Source organism: Aplidium turbinatum, chromosome 4, assembly GCF_918807975.1.
Source record: "Aplidium turbinatum chromosome 4, kaAplTurb1.1, whole genome shotgun sequence".
NCBI classification, from domain to species: Eukaryota; Metazoa; Chordata; class Ascidiacea; order Aplousobranchia; family Polyclinidae; genus Aplidium; species Aplidium turbinatum.
This window is the reverse complement of record NC_137475.1, coordinates 41847515-41868075: the sequence shown is the minus strand read 5'-3', so window position 1 is coordinate 41868075 and position 20561 is coordinate 41847515. Positions and strand designations below refer to the sequence as shown.

The window sequence follows — 20561 nt, the reverse complement described above, 5'->3', positions numbered from 1 at the left end:
CATTGTAATTTATGTTTATTTGGCTCCATTCTCGTGAAATTCTTGCCCCTGCTGTTTTTTCTACGCTTAATTTGCCAACTCGTCCACATTTTACACAACCAAGTTTTCCGCCTTTGGCTGTGAGCTATTCCCTATCGGTTTTGATAATATGTTTTCTGGGATGTAGACCAACAATCAGGCCATTCATTACTTGAGGACAGAGCCGGTAGATCAGGAGAAATTGAAGCATCTACAGATGTAGACACTTGTGTAACATAAGTTGAGGACGAAGATGGTAAGTCAAAAGGGGTCGAATCGGTAGGATTGGAAATGGCTTGTTGGCTGTCTTCCACAAGCTTTCGCTTCCTGGCAGATAACGAAACTTGTAATTTTCTTCATTTCTAACCTAAACTCACTACTTCCAGCGAAAAAATATTTTTTTAAGTCAAATATTTGACGTGTCAAAGTTTTTTAGAAGAATTTTTTATCGTTCTACAAAATTATACACATAAATAAATAAATTTAGATCAGTGATTTAACGTTGACTCCTTAGGGCAAGACACGGTTAGTACCGCAAGAAAGCTAATCGACGTACTAGGAAAACTCGTCGGCTAACAGCGCTTAGCTGTCCAGCATTGAAAGTTTTATAAGAAGCCGAAGCCAAGTCTTAAGCTTTAGACACTGGACGTAGCTCAAAGATTTTGTTCTGAGGTTCAAAATTTTGACGACACTGAACTTCCACGGTGTACTTCTGTGGGCATCTTAACCATTAGATCGCGGAATAAGACTATTCTTATTGCTACTCTTACCAGTTGGTATCACGACTGCTCAGATATACAAGACTACTCTGAATAGGGCAAGGCATACTGAGTGGTGCTAAGCAGCGAGAAACAGTCAGTAATAAAAGCAGAAAAATACAAAAAAACTAATTGTGATGTAGTAAGGTGGCTCAATAAAATATCGGAGACGTGAGGTTGTGGCGCTGCAGTCTGGACACTGGACAGTCAAGCTGCTTCAAGGTTGCACAATGCACAATAACGGATCAAATTAACTACAAAGACAGGCATGGATGCATCTCAACCGTCTTCGTACGGGCTTTTCCGCTCAACCATGCATCAATGGGAAATGGCCTCTTCCCCCTCCTGTGAATGTGGTGCCGAAGATTAGACCGCAGACCACATCATCAATGACTGTACCATCTTCAAGCCACCTAACAGAGTGTAAGGTCTGCGCGTCATGGATGATGAAACCAAAGACTGGCTGCTCTCTAGTAACCTTCCAGTGTAGTACGGGAACATCGTGACGAATCTGGGGTAGTAAAAGGGTTGACCCTCGGCCCCAGATGCTCACACGAAGAAGAACGGATCAAATGAATGATACAAATTTCAAATACTATCTTTACGCTACTCTGAACAGGGCAAAGCATCATAAGAGTATAAAATATTTGAGCTTCCGGAAGGCCGTTCCGGACAAGTCAACTTTTTGATCAAGCTTCCGGAGCGGCGTTCCGCACCGTTCCGGCTGAAATCCAGCCCTGCATGTAGTACCAGTAACACCCCACGGAAACAAGTGGCCTATAACTATGGTTGGTTTTGAATCTTTATCCTCGGACTGACAAAGCCTTGGTAAGTTATTCCTGGTAGTTTCGTATACTTGTAGAGGCTCTTGACGCAGGGCCGGTTACCGAGATTAGCATAGTGAAGTTTTCCGATTGTTAAAGTGTTGTTGTCGGGAAATTATCCTATTTACTAGTTGCTGAATGGAGAGCAGTCCTGAAATGCACCGAGAGTCGAACCAGCGCCGCTTAATCTTGAGCAGGGCGCGTAGCCAATGAGCTAACGGGGCGGACAACTATCATGACAACTCGTAAAATTATTATTTGTAAATAGTTTTAACGTCTCCAAATGTTGAAAAGATGCAAAAATACTAATTTTTGTAGTTGGTGATGTAGTTATTGGTGAAGCGAATGGCTTGAAATGTTTACTAGAATAAAAGATATGGACCAAAACTAGAAGAAATTGAGATGAAAGGTATAATTTAGGTTGAAAGCTACATTTGGCTGAAATACGTTTTTTGTACTGTAATAGCCTACTGACTTGGTTGCAGCAACAACTTACTAAAGACGTAAGCTACTTTGCCAAATTTCAGTATAAATGTAATATATTGGTTACTGTGAAATTGTAGTGAAGTTTTCTGCACGAAAAAGTTTATCATCAACCTGGTGCTACAGCAGATTATCTTTGCACTTGTCGTGTGAAAAATGGCAACTACGGCAGAAAACAAGATGACATCTTTTTCAAGTCATCCAGAGAGCGATGAAAAAGCGAAAGAATTTACTTCGTCTTCCAATCTGGAAAATGAAAAGAAAGGAGTTTTTAACTCTGCGTTTCAAGTACGTTAAGAAACATATGCAATAATACAACGATTTAACATCAATAAAAGCTTGTACCAAAATTAATTATAGGCCTATTAGGTTTACGTTGAAAGGATATCATGGTTTCCAGCGTGTCAAAGTTTCAAATTGTGTTAAAGTTTTACTTTTAGCTTGTCGGGAGGTTGACTTACGGTTATTTCTACTCTTAAGCTTTTTCCCAGAGAGCAAAATCCATCAACTTTGCATTGATTCAACATCTTCATACGCAACCAACCTCCTGGCAACCTGAGTGTGAAACTTTAACACAATTTAGGGTAGGCTGTCGCAATCGACCATGTAATAGAGACTTTATCACTGTAAACCACAAAGTATGAGCTAAGTTTTTGAAGAAAATAAACTTGATTTATAGCCATTTTGAAAGCAATAAAACAATATTGTAATTTTTTGTAGGATGAAGAAAATGTAAATGGTGATGTAAAAAAACGAAAACATCTTGAAAACAAAAATACATCAAGCAACAAAGATGCGTATGACATTGATGGTAATAATGATGATGATGATGATGGTGATGATGCGACTATGACCAACGCAAATCCTGTGCTAAGGTAACACTAGTTAAATCAAATATAGTTATTACTATCTGAATCCTTGATAGCTTGTTTCACCTAACGGATCATCAGAAGATCTTGTTCAAATAGAATCTAGTTATGCGCTTACCCCAATCTCTTGAACATTGCTAAGCATGGGTAATGGCTTCACTAAACCTTTGTGAGAAGAAAGCGAAATCAAACTGTGTTTTATGAATATATTTTTGATGTAAATGAAGAGTCTTTGACGACGAATTAAGTGAAAGGGATTTCAGCATTTACATTTACAGCTTATCACAAGGGAGTTGACCGCTCCTGTGTCGTTGTTTGTTTCCGAATGCAATTGAATTAATATGTTTTCTTTGTCGGAATAAGCAATAAACGATGTTGCGAAAATAGAATAAGCTACAGCAACAAAGCCAACCAAAGGAAACGTAGCAAAACCATATTGGTTTAAGATGTGCATGCAATGAAGGTCTAAGGTGTATGTGACGATGAAAACAATTTAGCACAGCCACCCAAGTAGGCTTCATTGAGATAACATTTCAAATGCAATTGGTTTGGAGAAATAGATAATTTTTTTCATTACAGGCAACAGATGGCCTTCCATTAAATCCATAATTTATTGATAAACAGGTTCTCTACATTCCATAGTTATGGAATAACTTACGTGGTCCATTGTTGCACATAAAATTGTTATCTTGTTGCATGAAAAAGCATTCTTTCAATGTAGCTTACTTGAAGTGCATATGTGACATGCCGTAATGTTGCTTTTAGGGCCATCGTATATCCAGTGACGGCAGTGAAAAAGTTTGCTTCGGAATACAAGAAGGCCATCTTCATTGCAATTGGAATTTTCTTGGCTATTGGTAACAACTTATTCAGCATGCTTTTTTGCCTACAAATGATTAATCATCATAAAAATTTGTAAGGTCTGCAATGAAGTCTACAAAACACTGTAAAAACTTTTAATGCATTCAAATTATTTATCACTTTTTAAAAAAATTTAAAATGTGATAGGTTTGAGTTTTTAAAGGTGTATTTTTTAGCAAAGTTTTCTAATTTGTACCGGGCCCAAATTATCTTCTCAACGATCATAGCTGTAGTGAAGGTAAAGGTGAGACCCATACTTGATCCAAGCATCTGGGGATGAGAAGACAAGGTTCTCATTGTACTAAGCCTTCGCCACAGACGAGAGTAGGGTGGCCCGTTCCTTTCTCTCGGCCGCCTTTCCTTTAGCAACTAAGCCCATGCTAGGTGGAGGTGAGTGGTGTTTTATTACACCCTGGGTGGAGGTGAGCGGTGTTTTTCAACAACCAGCTGAAGCCGGGAGTCGAACCAGGATTGCATGATTGGAAAGCGAGCGCCTTATCCTCTGCGCCATCCCACCGCTTTATGTTAGTATTAGTGTAGCGTTGTGCAGTGTTGCGCTAGCTGTAGTGTTGACAATTAATCTGCAAATTTTTCCAGGAGTCACAGCATACACGATAGTCGCAATGATTTGGAACTTTAACCGCGCAATTCCACTTTTTGTCATTTGGTGCGTAGTTGTTGGGTACAATATTTATGCGCTTATCCGCGATCGTTTTGGAGACAGTATAATGGAGGCTTTTCGACCGATGTACAAGCTTATAACTCACAATATGTTTTGGATAAAATGGTAAGTCAATTTTGTTAAAACTGCCAAAAGAAATAAATATCGATTGCTCATTTCAACTCCATTTTAGGTATCATCATTGTAGAAGTGCATGAATGGCCCAGCTATAGTATCAATTGTTTGCTAATGGAAAGTGTAATTTATCTACTACTTACCGTCCCGTTAGCTCAGTGGTTTCGCGACCTGCTCAAGATCACTCGGCGCTGGTTCGACTCTCGGAGTGTGGGCTTGAGCAACACACTTTCAGGACTGCTCTCCATTCAGCGGCACCTACTGAATGGAATAATTTCCCGGGAAGACACTTTAACAATCGGAAAACTTCACTCTGCCAATCTCGGTAACCGGCCCTGAGTCAAGAGCCTCCACTTTCTACAAGTAAGCGAAAGTACCAGGAATAACCTATCAAGGCTTTGTCAGTCCGAGGGTAAAGATTTAAAACCAACCAACCAGTAAATTGTAGACATGGTTGAATGGTTGACAACGTCGGTTGCATAGCTTTATAACTGAGTGGTGAGAGCCCTAACTGGTACGATGCTCGGAGGAGCGCCGGTTCGACACCGCTCAAGAGCTGAAATGAAATGCTTGAAGGTGGAAACATCGATTGGGTTTCTTGTTTTTTTTTTGTCCACTTAAATTGACAACGACCGGATCGAAGCCTGTATATGACCAAAATAGTAGATGAAAAAGTTTTCGCTGGATTTGTTGCCAACTACTCTGGCTATTGCATATACTTGTTGTTGTGTAGGCCATGCAGTACTTAATTGTTATGGGTTTGCCATAGTAATAATGTAATATTTCTGTAATGATGATCATTGTTGCTGAGAGCCATCAATCCCTGACATCAAATTGATTGAACATATGCAAACGTTGAACCAATGTAAAAGATGGCTGATTTACTGTCTGGGATATCTAAACTAGAAAACCACAAAGTTTTTCAGTGATGGCAGTGTTTTTCTGCATAAAAAAACGAAAATTCTTTGCTGACGTAAATATGCAAAACGATTATTTACTCTCAATACATATACATATATGTGCATATGCAGGGTGTTTATTGGTTGCGTAGTTGCTGGTTTAGCAGTGTGGATCGCTTTGGATACGTCTAAAAGACCAAATCAACTCATATCCGGAGGTGGATATCTCGTGTTTCTGTTTGGACTTTTCATAACCTCAAAGTATCCTAACAAGGTTAATAAAAAGTTTACATTAAAGTTTTTTGTTTTTATTGTTGCTTTTATTGTTATTTAGAGTTACAGTAGTTTTCTAAGCCAAAATAAGGGGAGCAGCTGACTCGAAGACTATATGTCACTTCGCTGCTTCCTGTCGTCTGTTGTATCGCATCTGTGATCGCAGTGTACTGTATGTTATAGCAATGGGTGCAAATAAAAGCATGATTATTATTCCTATTATTATTCTAGTAACTTTGTAACATAAATAGGCCTACAGGCAAGTGCATTATTTTTCAGATTGGATTTTATAGGTTCATGTCTGTTTTGTTTTGCAACTATTTCTTAATGACAAGTTAATTCTAAAAATCTCGCAGACTGGACAGGCCGGATCAGATGGTATGCTGTTTTTCAAAGTCATTAATTACTGAAATTGACATGACAACTTTTTGATCTATCAAAAGCTTTCACTCAAAGTTCAACGTAGATCATATCAAAACTGAGAGAGAATCCATCATATTGCTCTGCAAATTACCAAGCTTGTTTGTCTTAAGGTCGACTAGTCAAAAAGTGTTTAGGTTTTTGAATGGTTACAAATGTTTCCAGGATTATTCGCTCTATTAACTATTTTCTTTTGTAACAGGTTATTTGGAGACCAGTACTATGGGGTTTATTGATCCAGCTGTGCTTTGGCATGTTTATACTGCGCACACAAGCTGGATTTGATGCATTCAATTGGGTTGGAAATTTGGCACAAACATTTATTAACTATGTCGATGCAGGGTCAGAGTTTGTCTTCGGAGAGTCATTCAATGATCATTACTTTGCTTTCAAGGTACCAACCGTTTCTCAAAACTTGTAGTCAACATCAAGTCACATCAACTATGGACTTGAGAATGTTGCGTCCACTGATAATTAAATGATTTTTACAGTTTTACTAATTCTATGTTTATTTTATTTAATTATTTGCATCAGACTCAAGATGGTCCATATTTCAATCAAACATAAAAAGTAGAAACAAAGCAGATACTCAACTCCGAAGAGCTGAGTCGTAATGTATCAAATACAAAGATTGATAGTAACAGTCTGTTCGCATTAGATCATAAATCCATTGATTGGAAGACAAGTTACATCGGGTTACAAACTGATACGATTGTTTATGAATGAGAGCTTGGTGGTTGTGGTATTGTTATCAACGAATGCAGAGGTGATGATGCATCGTCTCTGCAGATTAAACAACATTCTGTAACAATTATTGTATCCAACACGTAAGCGAGTAGGCTACTACTGGATAAAGGATTGACCGCGTTTGGTTACGTTTGGTTTGCTTACACAGGTAGAATAGTTTTTTAAGCAGTTTGGAAATGGAAAAATAACGTGTCTTTGTAAATATATATTTTGCCAACATGGTTTCCTCTCGAAATGTTCATATTCAAAACAAATAAAACTGCACTAAACCATGGATCTTTAATGTTCTTAAGAACAGCAACCGATTCATTGTAATTTTGAGTTAAACTGAATACTGAAAAGTTTGGGTGTTCATCAGGACAATCGTTTCCAGCACTAGTTGCAACGTTGCAACTAGTGCTAGAAACTGTGAGCCGTGTGCTTTGTCGGTTTAGTCGTGCGCGCTTTGTCAAACAAATCAAACGACCATTAAAACAAGACCACGAAGCATTAAAGTGAACATCAATTCGAAGTGACGTCAACAAAGGTTGTGTTAAAAAAATGTAGGACCAATCCTTCACATTATGGTGACTATAAAATTCTTTTAATGACTCAAAATAACAAGCTAGCATTGAAAGATTATACATATCAAATTTCGTTTTAGGCACAGTTCTGCTCTAGGAACTAGTAACAGAAATGTTTTAATTGGAAGTCCATTTATGAATAATTGAGTATAACTATGTACTTTTTTATTTTCAGGTTCTTCCAATCGTTCTGTATTTTGGTGCTTTCATTTCTGTTCTTTATTATCTCGGAGCCATGCAATGGCTAATACTTAAAATCGCTTGGCTCATGCAAATATCACTGAACACGTCGGCAACAGAATCCATGGTCGCAGCTGGTACAGAAAGCTTTCTACATATTGTCAATTTACTGTTTGTCTGAAAACTCGAAGTCGGTGTAATGAGCAGGGCTGTGGTCTGTGGAGTAGGGCGAAGAATATACGACCCCGACTCTTTAATTCTAACTGGCCAACTCCGACTTCAGTGTTGCCACATTTTTGAAGGTTGCCAGATTTTTTTTTAATTTTTTTCACTCCCATTTTTTTTTAAATTTAATTTAACGAAAGTTGCGATCGATATTGAAACGGCGACTCATAAGAACAAGCACCTCCATTTTCTGAAAAGGTTTTAGAGCGCTATACAGAGAACATGAAACAATATTTTTGAAAAAGATTGCAAACAAATATTCTATTGTTTATCGCGTTGCATTAAGCCGAAGTCGCGTTGACTTTTTTTTTAACAACTCCAACTCTGGACACGGCAAAACTTTTTCGATTCCAACTCCACAGCCTTAGTAATGAGCTATCAAACTTGTTGTAAAACCTAGAATTTTGCAGTTGAAGTGCTGGGACGGCTTCTTTAACCGCTCAAACTCAGTTCGATACTCTATTGAGTTTACCTGTATGTTATAAAAGCATCACTTTGTTTTACCCAAACTGCAGTAAGAGGCACAGTGAGTCTCCATAGAACGACGGGTGTTATGTAGTGAAACAGTATTAATTAGAATTAATTAGAACTTCGGCAGCCGTGGCCGAGTGGTTAGCGCGTTGGGCTCGCAGTCGAGAGCCTGCATGTTCGACTCCAGCCACCCACACTTGCTGTTGTTTCTCTGGGCAAGAAACTTTACGATAATTGCCTCTACCTAGTGATCGATTTCGAGTAATGGATAGTACCAAATTTACGTCATAAGTAGAGTAGACAACCGGAAACAGACATTGCCGTCGGCTGCAGCGTGGGTCAGGTGTACGTCGGAAGGCGTACACCGATGCATAGCGCTCAAGTCCGCTTTCCCGCAATGCAGGATAAAGATAAACAAACAAACAAAACACGATAAAAAATTATTTTTGTCTGAGGTAGCCTACCTTTACCTTTACAGAGAAAGCAAAAACGTTGGTACCAGGTGCGTTATTTTCATTCTCAGTAGTTGCTTAATTCTTAATACTATTCTTTCTTATGGCTTACTAATTACGATGCGCCACATGCCAGTATCCAATTGCTTCGCAAAGAAAACACTTCAACTTGAGTAGGCTACAGTACAAAAAATACAACTTATCACCGTACAAATCAAACAGCAATATAATAGTTACTGTGGTTGTGCAGATGAATTCGTTTGCTCAAACAATTTTATTCTTTTACAGGAAACATCTTTGTTGGCCAAACGGAATCCCCTCTCCTTATTCGACCATACATTCAAGATTTAACAACGTCTGAACTTCATGCTGTTATGACTGCTGGGTTTGGAACCATTGCTGGAAGCGTGTTGGGGGCATATTTAGGTTTCGGGGTAACTGATAGATTATCACGTTGCTGTGTTAAAAGGAATATTCTAAGAGAAAGGATGCAATGGAAAAAAACCCAGCACACGTAGCAAAAAGCGTATGTTGTGTAAATTAGGTTGCCGTGCATTTAAACGATATTGCTGCTTGTTGGTTGTGTAGCAAAGAAGATTTTATTATTCAAGGCTTTGTGTCACTGAGCTGCAGGACAACGGTACCGTACTTTGTATTAATGCAGTGTGAAAGAGAAAACAACCAATAAGATCCTCTTTGGCCAACCTTAACCAGAGAAAACAACCAATAATATCTTTTTTGGCTAACTTTTAGTCTCTTTCCAACGAAATGAATGACCTCGTCCTAAAGAAGATGACCAAATGCATCCGAAAGGTCCACCATCCTTTTAATAGCAAACTTTCTGCTTTATACAGCACAATCTTTCTGAAAAAAAAAAAAAGTAATAATTTTCCTAACCTGCACTTAACTTTTTCCAAATAGACGAATGAGTATGCTTCGGCTCTCTAGCTAATACGAATAAATCGTAAACTTCACTCTGTCAATCTCAGTGATCAGACCTGATTCAGTGGTTCAAAGCCTCTACAAGTAGCCAAACTGCCAGGCTTAAGCTCTCAAAGAAGCTTTCTTAGTCCGACCATAAAAATTCCATCAATCATTCCACTCCGTAGTTCGTCGCCAATGCTAGCACTGCATAAATATTCAACATTTATTGTATGTTTTTATTAGATTCAAGCAGTCTATGTGGTAACAGCTTGTGTTATGGCTTCACCGTGTGCCTTGGCTGTTTCAAAGTTGGTGTATCCAGAAACGAAAAAATCAAAGTTTTTAACAACTGAAGGACTCACTATAGAAAAACCGTAAGTACAGTTAAGTAATGTTTTATCAATGTAACTCACAGCTAGCTTTATGCTCGTTATTGGGCATTGAAGATATTTCTGCAAAACTCACTGCAATGACTATTTCTTTGGTCTAATCAACATCAGAAGAATGGAGACAATTATTATTAAAGAGCAACCCGCAAAATCAGTCTCTTCTGTTGATATCTTAGATCAAATTTGTAGCTGATGTTTTCATTAATGCATTTGTCCTTATGTCATAAACCTCCTCGTCATTTCTTGGTGGATGGTAAGAGTTTTAAGGAAAATGGCAAGAACAATTTGGGTTACCAAAATCATCTGAATCTTCTGTGAGCTGACACAAATAGCTATGATTGATTGATTGAATCTTTATCCGCGGACTGGGAAAGCTTCTGGCATAGATTAATCCTGACAGTTTCGCATACTTGTAGAGGCTTTGAATCACTAACACAGGCCCAGTAACCGAGATTGACAGAGTGAAGTTTCCGATTGTTGAAGTATTGTTGCCGAGGGAATTATTCCATCCATTAGATGCCGCTGAATGGAGAGCAGTCCTTAACGTGCGTTGCTCAAGCGCACACCCCGAGAGTCGAACCAGCGCCGCTATTGATCTTGAAGTTTCTTTGTTCCAGAAGTGACGCGCTAACCAATTGAGCTATCGGGACGTTTATTTCAGAAGTCGTTTATTTCAGAAGTCGCTTTTGACGACTTGCAACCCAGCCAGCAAATCTCTATACATTGAATCAATGTAAAAAATTGATTTGCTGGCTAGAGTGTAGATATAGCCTATTAGGCCTACTATTGGTTATTAATAGGTCGAATTGTTTATTTTGTGTCTTCTTTCACTTCTTGTAATTGTTGAAATGGATACACAATTTCTTAGTATTGCACTCACTGCTGTTCAAGCAAACACTGAGAATGGAGATCTAAATTTTTCAGTGGAGTTTAAACTTCACTGATTTTTTAAATGTTGTTGACTTACGTCACGTCTCTTGACATGTTTGAATGTTCAGGGACCAGAGAAACATCATTGAAGCTGCGTTTGTTGGTGCCTCTCAAGCTATACCACTTGTTTTAAACATTGGAGGAAATTTAATAGCGTTTTTATCACTTCTGGCTGCCATAAATGGCTTTCTTGGTTGGTTTGGGGGATTGTTGGATTTTCCACAACTCAGCTTTGAGGTATTTAGCGCTTGGTGGATGTTTTGTTTGTTTTTTTGTGATAAATTGGTTGGAATTCGTCAAACACTTTAACTGGGAAAGTTGGTGCAAATAATATTATAATATAATGAGAATTAGTCTCAATTGGTTTTGGCCTTAAGTTTGATAGAAATAAAAGCAAACTTAGGAACAAAATGGTTGGAACACTTGGTTACTTTAATTAAAAAATAAAGAGCCCAAAATGCAGATACTAAACTCATGTTCAGCAAAAAAAAAAAATTCAAAAACTATACTGTCTTCGTCTTCAGTGCTATAAATTTATGAATACGTTTCTAGCACTGAAGATGAAGACAGTTTGTTTGCTGAACATGAGTTTAGTATTTACAATCTGGGATCTTTATTTTTTGATTAGATAAAAGCACACTGTTGACTAACCACTGGTGAATCATGATATGACAACTTTGGATGACAAAGTATACAAACTGACAAGTAAAGTCATCTTGTTGCTTTTCAGCTGATCTGCTCTTATCTTTTCGTTCCAGTTACATATTTGATGGGAATTGAATGGCGAGATTGCTTTAAGGTACAGGACAATCATTTATCAATAACTATGCAAATAATTGATTTTAGTTTATTTTACAAGTGTAGACACAAACGACCTGCTTTAGCCTGATGCTGCGAGTTCGCTGTGATGATAGCTGTTTGGTACCAAACCACTACTGCCACAGCGAACCCGCAGCAGCAGACTAAAATAAGTAGGGGAAAACCTCCTACAGTGCCCAGGTTCCTACAGTGCCCATATTAAAATTTTACCCACAATGCATCATCAATTGCGCGCCCGAATTCATTTTGAGATGTCCACGTGCCCAATGATTTCTCGCATGTAACGTGAAGATGCAACGAGAAGTACTTGGCAAGTGAGAACAGAAATCATTTTTTTAGGAAAATAGAAACTTTTTTTTGGAAGAAAGGAAAGTGTGCATGTGACTTCATTGCTCATGTTACAGTATTGTCAGTTACACTGTGGATAGTTAGTTAATGTAGGCAAGCTTTGATACTGCTTACTGCTTGTAATAATGTAGTTTATAAATATTGCAGCACATTTTGTCCAAAATGGCGACGGCCCCAACAGTGCCCATCAGTGACAGAGCCTACAGTGCCCAGGGGTGGGCACTGTTGGATCTATATATTTTTTATTGATAATGAGCAACAATCTTCAGATAGGTTTACTTTTATTGGTTTTGTCCAGACAATAAGTTAATAATCTTCTATATCTATACCATATTTTCAAAATGTCCAGCAGCCTACAAAGAAGCTTGTTAGACATCCAGAAAATGTCATGAAGAAAGCATGCATGGAGGTGATTGTAAAAGGAAGATCAAAACAATTTGTATCTGAGGAGTGCGGCATTTCTCGTAGAACAATTCGGCGCTATTTAGCTAAGTGTAAACGAGATCTAGAGAATATTACCATGATTAATTTCAATCAAAACTACTACGTAAACAGAATTTTCAATGACCAAGAAAAACAGAAACTTTGTGACTATCTAATAGAGTTTGCAAAGCACCATTTAGTTTTTCAATAAGAACGTTAGAAAATTGGCATACGAACTTGCTACGTAGCCTATACAAATATGACAAAAAAATACCGGAAGTGTGGAAGGCAAATACCATGGCTGGAAAAACATGGTTAGAAAGTTTTTTTATTTCTTCATCTGCTTCTTTTGTTGTTGATTAGTGTTGTTCATGTTAGCTATGTTATATGGCTTGAATTCAACATTTTTGTGTGGTGATTGCTGCAGCCAGAATATTACAACACAAGATAAGTAGCATATGACCTTTTAAGCAGTATAATAATGTGATGCTTTGTAAAGTGGGCACTGTAGGTACTCCCCATGGGCATTGTATGGGACCAATATCCTACAGTGCCCACTTATGAAAGCAAGTTTTTAAAGGGCTACCGAACAAAAATTAATAATCCCAGAACTTAGACAAATAGGCCAAGAAACGGAGAAAACCTCAAACTATAGAATAAAAATCAAAATTTCAATGTTTCTCTGCAACTTATTTTCAAAATTTATGAAAATGTAAAAAAACTGGGCACTGTAGAAGGTTCTCCCCTATTTTATATCTGTATTTTTATACGAAATCCTTGACGTCTAACTATCTCCTGACAAACTGTCATTGACAAGCATACAACTTTAATTGAATATCCACCAGTACTTAGACTTCAACATAAACTAGAAACGTAAACACCCACATGGCTGTGGCACTAAAATGAGTGAACTTGGAACTGGTATGTTGCATGGCTTAACTCGCTATACTAAAGCACACACTATTCAAATTGAACAAAATATCTAAACCTTTGATACAATACTTTGCAAATCTATTTAGAATCTTTTATGTAGGTATCAATCTTCAAAATGGTTACATGAATGCTCTCTGCAATTCTGACGTTCTTGACATATCGTCGTATTTCAGTGCTGCCATTCGCAGTTTAATCGTTGACAATTCTACGCAGCAGCATTATCTGTTAATTGGATAATTGTGATTACTACTTCTATTGTTTCTTTTTGTTTTGTTTTTCGAATGTTTGGTAGTAAATATTGACCTATTGGTCTGATACTAGCACTTCGAGCTCGTGTAACTCAAACACTACGCAAGATATATCAATCAAATTTTCACATGATGCAAATAATTTATCTGACAACACAGCATCGAAAATCTTTTGCAATTTGTTCAACAGCGCAACTTGAAAAATCTAATAATTTGATGTTTGATCATATTTTTTTTTATTTGACTTGAGAAATCGCTTCTAATTGCTTTATACTTGAGTGTGACGGGAAAATTCTCTTGTGTTCCATTTTAATCTTTTACGTGTAGACGCAAGTAGACGTCGTCTACGCTTCAATGAAATCGTAATTGGCGTCCGACTTTCGTTGCTTGTTATTTTGCGGAGGCATTGTAAAAATATTTTGCTTGTCTCAACATTTGCAGAGAATGAGACAAAATCAAAGCAAAAAAAAAACTGTTTCAATTAATTTTTGAGCCACATGTTGTAGTCTATATTTTTTCAAACGTACTGTCATCACTTGATATGAGAACTAAATCAAGCAATGAGCTTCAGTGACAATTGTGTTTAGTTCAGTTTTTTTTTCTCGCACTCACACAGTCCAATTTGGTTATACATGATCAAGAAACACTTTGTAATTGATTGAGTTTCGCTTTTAGCAGCATGATCGTAGCTTACTTCACAAGGTAGATCATCATAGCACATGACTAGGGAACTGTGTTCCGAAAGCTTGCGCAACTTACTATTGCCACAGCAAACTCGCAGCATCAGGCTAAGACAGATCGTTTAAATCTACCTTGTGAAGAAAACACTTTGTATTTTGCAGCCCATCCCAGGGAGGTATTTTTTCGTTTTTAACATTGTTTCAACGTCTAGAGACGTTGAATCGATGTAAAAAGTGTTTGGTTTGCTTTCTAGCTAGCCGTTGAATACAGAAAAGTATGGTAGTCTAATGGTGTCACACGATATTTGAACTTCTTCGATAGGAGCTCATTGCAATTTAGGCCTTCATGCACTCCAAAAACAAAAAGCGTCTAAAGCTTCTGACTGATAAACTATGTCACGATGCATTACAAAAGTGATATGTTTCATATAACGATCATAGTACCTTTTGTTATGAGCACGACGTTTTACAAATTGCTTTTTCACAAAACCGGGGTCGACTGAGACGGGTTTGAACTGAGCAGGAGATCCTTCTGGTCTAATCGGTGTGTTTTTGTATTCTAAAATAATTAACATAAAAAGCGTCAAGGTTAGTGCTTTAGGATTTATCTAATAAACGTTTCGCAGTATGGACAAACTTTTTTACAAGTCCATTTGACTGGAGATAGAATGGGCTAGAAGTTCGATGATTAGTTTTCCAACTATCACAAAAATTCGCAAACTCTTTTGATTGAAATGGAGGATCCTTATCTGATCGGAGGGTTTTTGGAATACCATGTATGTACAGTAAAAGAAGGACGACTTCATGTGGTGAAATACGTTTTGACTATTGGTCCTGTTTAACAAACCAGTTTCAAAAAATCTACTGTAATAGTCGACGACAATTAAATAATTAGCATTGTTCCAGTGAAACAAATCTGCCACAACAATTTCACATAATTTACTGAGTGGTTTATGAGGAATCAAAGGCTCTTTGGAATTGTTGTACTGCAATTGTTTACAAATGTCACCAATAGAAATCAAATCATTAATATCAGCGGCCATACCGGCCAATAAAACATATCTCGGGCGTTTTGGGTACATTTCACAAGTCCTAAATGACATGTGTGTAACATTTCAAGCATGAGTGAAAAAGGCACAACTGTACGCTCACCTCTCAAAATTTAACCATCATTCAAGGAGAACTCGGATCTAAGTTTCCAATAAAGACAAGCATGCATAAATTGCATATCAAGGCTCTTTTTATGTTTGGGTCAATTGTTCAACAGATACTTTGTTAAGACGTGTTTTCGTCTTTTATTGCATTTCTTGTGTTTTCAAGACAGTCAGTCGAAACAGGAAATGATTCTGCTATCGTTAAAACTTGCATGTCTGTATTGAATTAAGGCTCACCAGCGTCTTCTTGTGCTTTTTGACAACGTGTCTGCAACCGATGTATATTTTCCAGTTTGGACTTCGACATTGAGGTCATACGGCTGAATTTTGGTCATCATACGTTGCAGTCTTAGTGGCGCGCTTGAGAGTGGTTTCTTAAAAATAGTCTGTACAGGCTTTGCTATATTATGCTATTGCTATTTGCCATGCTATATGCTATTTTCAGACAGCCGAGCTCATTGGCACGAAGATATTTCTCAATGAATTTATAGCTTACGAATCGCTAGCTGAAATGATCGTCAGCAGAGACAATGGCACAATACCTCACACGGCCAATGGCACAGTCAACTGGGTGGACGAAAGATCAGAAGCCATAGTGACCTACTCACTGTGCGGTTTTGCAAATGTTGGTTCACTTGGGATTATGCTTGGAGGACTAGGTTTGGAAAGCTGTTTTTTGTGTGTGCTAATACTTTTAAACTATTGCTCGACTAAGTAGGCTAAACTTTATGTGTGAATTTCGTGCTTAGATCTGTTGAACGCAAATTAACATTTTATCTTTTTTTGCGGTTAGGTGCAATGGCCCCCCAAAGACAAGGAGAAATGGCAAAAATTGTTATACGGGCATTAATAGCGGGAATTTTTGTCAGTATTTTAAATGCATGTGTTGCGGGTAAGTGTTTAACTAAAGTTTAGTCAATGGTTCTTAACATGGGCGCTACCGCCTCTTATTGGGCTCTGTTGACTTTTAGAGAGGCGGAAATACTCAAGGGGGCAAAATTCAGATAGTGTAACGATATTTTCTTTACTACAAATTTGTTTAAGTACGTCTGCTAGATCAAGATCAATGTATATTCGTTCTCTGTATAGTGTATAGCAGTGGTTCCCAACACATGGGTCGCGACCCAAAGCTGAGTCGCCTGATTATTTTTTTGAGTCGCTTGTTTTTCAGGCATATTGTATTTTGGACGAAAAAATAACAATAAAAAAAAAGAGATCGATCACAAAACTGGAAAATATAAACACAAGTCATGAAGCGTTTCTTGTCGAGACATCGGAAAGCTTTGTAGCATGAACGTAGTGCAAGAAGTTTTAACAGTTTTCGTTTTTATTATTGTTAATATTATTATTAAATGTAAAGCCAACAAAAATTTCAGTCTCAAACATAAATTAACTTGCCAAAATTACGGGATATACATTGCAACGTCCACTATATGTCACGAACACTATGTCGGACAAACCATGACAAATTTCTCCACACGTTGGGCCACACATAGTCTGATGTGGTAAAACGCATCAAAGACAAACCCCAAGTGCTGTATGGACTCATTGCTTTTTCCACAGAGAGGCCTTTGCTGCAAAAAAGCTGTCTCAAGAGCGCCACGAAGTGTTGAATGATGTTGTGAAGTGTGTAAACTTCATCAAAACAAGTCCACTAAATCGGCATTTGTTTTCGTGTTTGTGCACTGACATGGATTGTGATTATTATCAAGCATTGCTGTTGCATGCAGAAGTGCGATGGTTATCACGAGGTCGTGTCCTGAAGCGAGTTTGTCATTTGCGGGAGGAGATTGCTATCTTCCTGAAGCAACAGAACTTGTGAGATTAGCCGAGAAGTTTCTGCAAGAAAATTTCAACGCAAAAGTTGCTTACCTCGCTGATATATTTGACTCTCTGAATTCTCTAAATTTATCTATACAAGGCTGCGGTTTAACGGTGATTGATCTTGCCGCAAAAGTTTCTGCTTACTACAAAAAACTCATATTTTGAAAAAGTTATGTCACCAGAGATGAGTACGATATATTTCCTCAGCTCACGCAATATATTTGTGGCAAGAAAGTTGATATTAAGCAAACCATAATTGGACACCTGTAACAGTTTACCAAAAAGTTTGTGCACTACTATGGAGAATCTCTAACACTTAATAGCCAAAATGATTGGATAATTGATCCATTTGTTGGAAAAGATCTGCCTCAACTTCCCATCTATGTTGCAGAACAGTTTATGGACATAACGACTGTCGACAGAATCGTATTTCTTTTGCGTCCTTTAAAGACAAATACCCCAAAGATTCTGCAAACATCCACTTTTGGGCTTTCATGTACAAAGTGTATCCCACGGTTTCAAATTTATTGATTCAAAAACAGATTCCATTTGCAACAACTTGGCTTTGTGAGACTGGATTTAGCGTCATGTGTGTATTGAAAACTAGACAGCGAAACCGGCAGGAAGTTAAAGTCGACATGCGGCTATACCTAAGCAAAATAACGCGTCGATTTCAAAAACTCACTGATAGCAAGCCGGCACAGATATCTCATTAGTGATTTGATAAACATAATATTTTCGGAAAAAGTTACTGCTTTTGTAGTGCTGTTTGTTTGCAACACAATCTTGTATGGCTTTTAATATACTACGACAGTTTGCTTGGGTCGCAAGATTTTACCGAACTGAATTTTTTTTTAAAATGGATCGTCTTAAAAACGAGTTGGGAACTACTGGTGTATAGGCCTATTAGCCATATGGTAATTGCATAGACCTAGCAAGTTGATCTAGAATCTACATAAAACAATCTTTTATGGGATGTTCGTAATATGATGTTTAGCCTTATCTGATGTGATGTTTATATAGTTATGTAATAAGCCGATACAGCTTCACTGTATCACTCATCATTATTAGTGCAGCTCTTATATTATGGTGGGTTCCAGACTGTGGAGATCCATGAAAAGGGGAGCTGGGGAAAAAAAGGTTAAGAATCGCTGAACTAAACAATGGTGATTGTAATCTTAAGATATATCATCGATATTGTTTTTATCTTTCGTCAATATGCGTTTCTCACGCCTCATGCCATATAGTGACACAGAAATTCTTTTAGTATGACGAGGTACCAAAGCCATGTCTACCTCTTTGAGAACCCAGCGACCTTATAAGCTTAGTGTATATTACCTGTTATAAGAACTTGATCACTAATTTTTTTGTTCTTTCCTGTTTAGGTTTTTTGTACGTTCCACGCCCAATCATTTGTGATAATATGCTGCTAGTTACTGCAGATTGGACATACACTGAACCTTCAAGGTTATACGAGTGCTGCAGTAATGCAGTTGGAGATACGTAAGTGCATGCTAGAAGACGGTATAGTTTTTTTCTTAAGTTTAACCGAACTAATAGAATACTCATAGCACCACTTTAGACTTTTGCCAGGAAATAACCTTTGGGATTATATCGATTTTTTAACCTTATTTTAGTTTCAAGGTGGTCTCAACGTAGGCCTATACGTTTTGTTGGTTCTACCTTTTTTAAACCTCTGTTATGTTTGTCATAATGGTTGTGGCATAAAATGTGTTAAGAAAACAATGCTCATTCGGAAAAATTCCTGAATGAAAGTGATTTTATAAATAAAGTTATTTTGGCACTTTAATCATATCAAAGTTGCAGTAGCCTACCAAATTATTTTGTTATTTAAGCATCACTTCAAGACTATTTAGCTAAAAAGTTTGATTTTATGAGTAACAATAGCCCCATAGGTCTTATTGAGTTTGTAAACTGAACAGAGCAATCGTGCGAGATACATTAATCATGCAATAAGTAGTACAGCTAGTATATTAGCACGCATTTTTTTGTTTGGCGACATTAAACCAATAAATTTGAAGCTAATGTTGTTTTTTTCATTCCAGTTCATTCAATGCTACTGTGACAGAGAAATGCTGCGATTATATGTGGAATGCTACGGGAATCACATCACCTTGTCTTTTACGATAACCCATAAATGAGGAAAAGTTTTTATTTGTAGATAGGACTGCAAATCAAACTTCCTAAATTACATCAGACTGTTCTTAGCGTTGTCAGTTGGCTTTGCGTGTTATGTAGGCTACAGTAGGCTATTTCGTAAAAACCACCAAATTCAATTCCACGGAAAAAATGCAACCACTGTAACCCACGGTGCATTTAGTTATCTGTATCTTTCACGTTATTACTTTTAGTTATTCGCAACTACAATTAGGCATCTTTACTGTAGACCACTGTATTTTATTTTAACTAAGTGCTTCACAGAAAATTTTTGTTGTAAAGAAACGCGGTGCGCTTGTTATTCCTTTAAAAATGCAGATTATGATCAAACAATCTTTTTCCAAAACATTTGTCTGAAGCAGGGCAAACTTTATTTGAAACATTTCACAAACGCATTTGATTTTTTTACGTCTGCAAAGTGCAGACGTTGAATCAATATAAAAATGACGGATTTTGCTGACTGAGAAGATATAAGTAGCCTAATATTTTAGCCTACAACCCCATATGAAGTACCTGCAGTCTATGAACGTTTGAAAAATAGATTTTACTCACTGAAGCAGACACTTTTGTAGATTTTTAAGTTAAATCTATAATTACTGTATATACTTATTATGGCAGTAGCTGATCTAAAAAGGATTAGGCCTACTACTAAATTTTTGTTTGTTTAAAAGTAGACCATCAGTTCGGAAATTTTAACTTTGAAAAGTGGTAATAATTGTGGGGGAAAGTGATCAAGTGCCTCTTCTGGGTCCGATACTGTATTATGCTCTACTTCAGGGGTCACCAACCTTTTTTGCATGCGGGCCACTTTAGCACTAAGAAGGGCTGTGGCGGGCCGCACTAATAAAATTTTAGGTAGGTTGACTCTTATG

General features: G+C 37.4%; 1 protein-coding gene across 1 annotated transcript; it reads left to right on the top strand.

The window, feature by feature from the left end:
- Positions 1 to 2258: 2258 nt before the first annotated feature.
- On the top strand, positions 2259 to 20231 carry LOC145768544 (sodium/nucleoside cotransporter 1-like). Its single transcript, XM_082580055.1, has 15 exons — positions 2259 to 2371; positions 2804 to 2958; positions 3718 to 3809; positions 4411 to 4600; positions 5641 to 5782; positions 6404 to 6595; positions 7687 to 7828; positions 9128 to 9273; positions 10007 to 10137; positions 11151 to 11319; positions 11813 to 11881; positions 16133 to 16346; positions 16481 to 16579; positions 18897 to 19014; positions 19578 to 20231. The coding sequence occupies exons 1-15, from the start codon at positions 2264 to 2266 to the stop codon at positions 19660 to 19662; spliced, it is 2052 nt and encodes a 683-aa protein (XP_082436181.1). The 5' UTR covers positions 2259 to 2263; the 3' UTR covers positions 19663 to 20231.
- Positions 20232 to 20561: the final 330 nt, after the last annotated feature.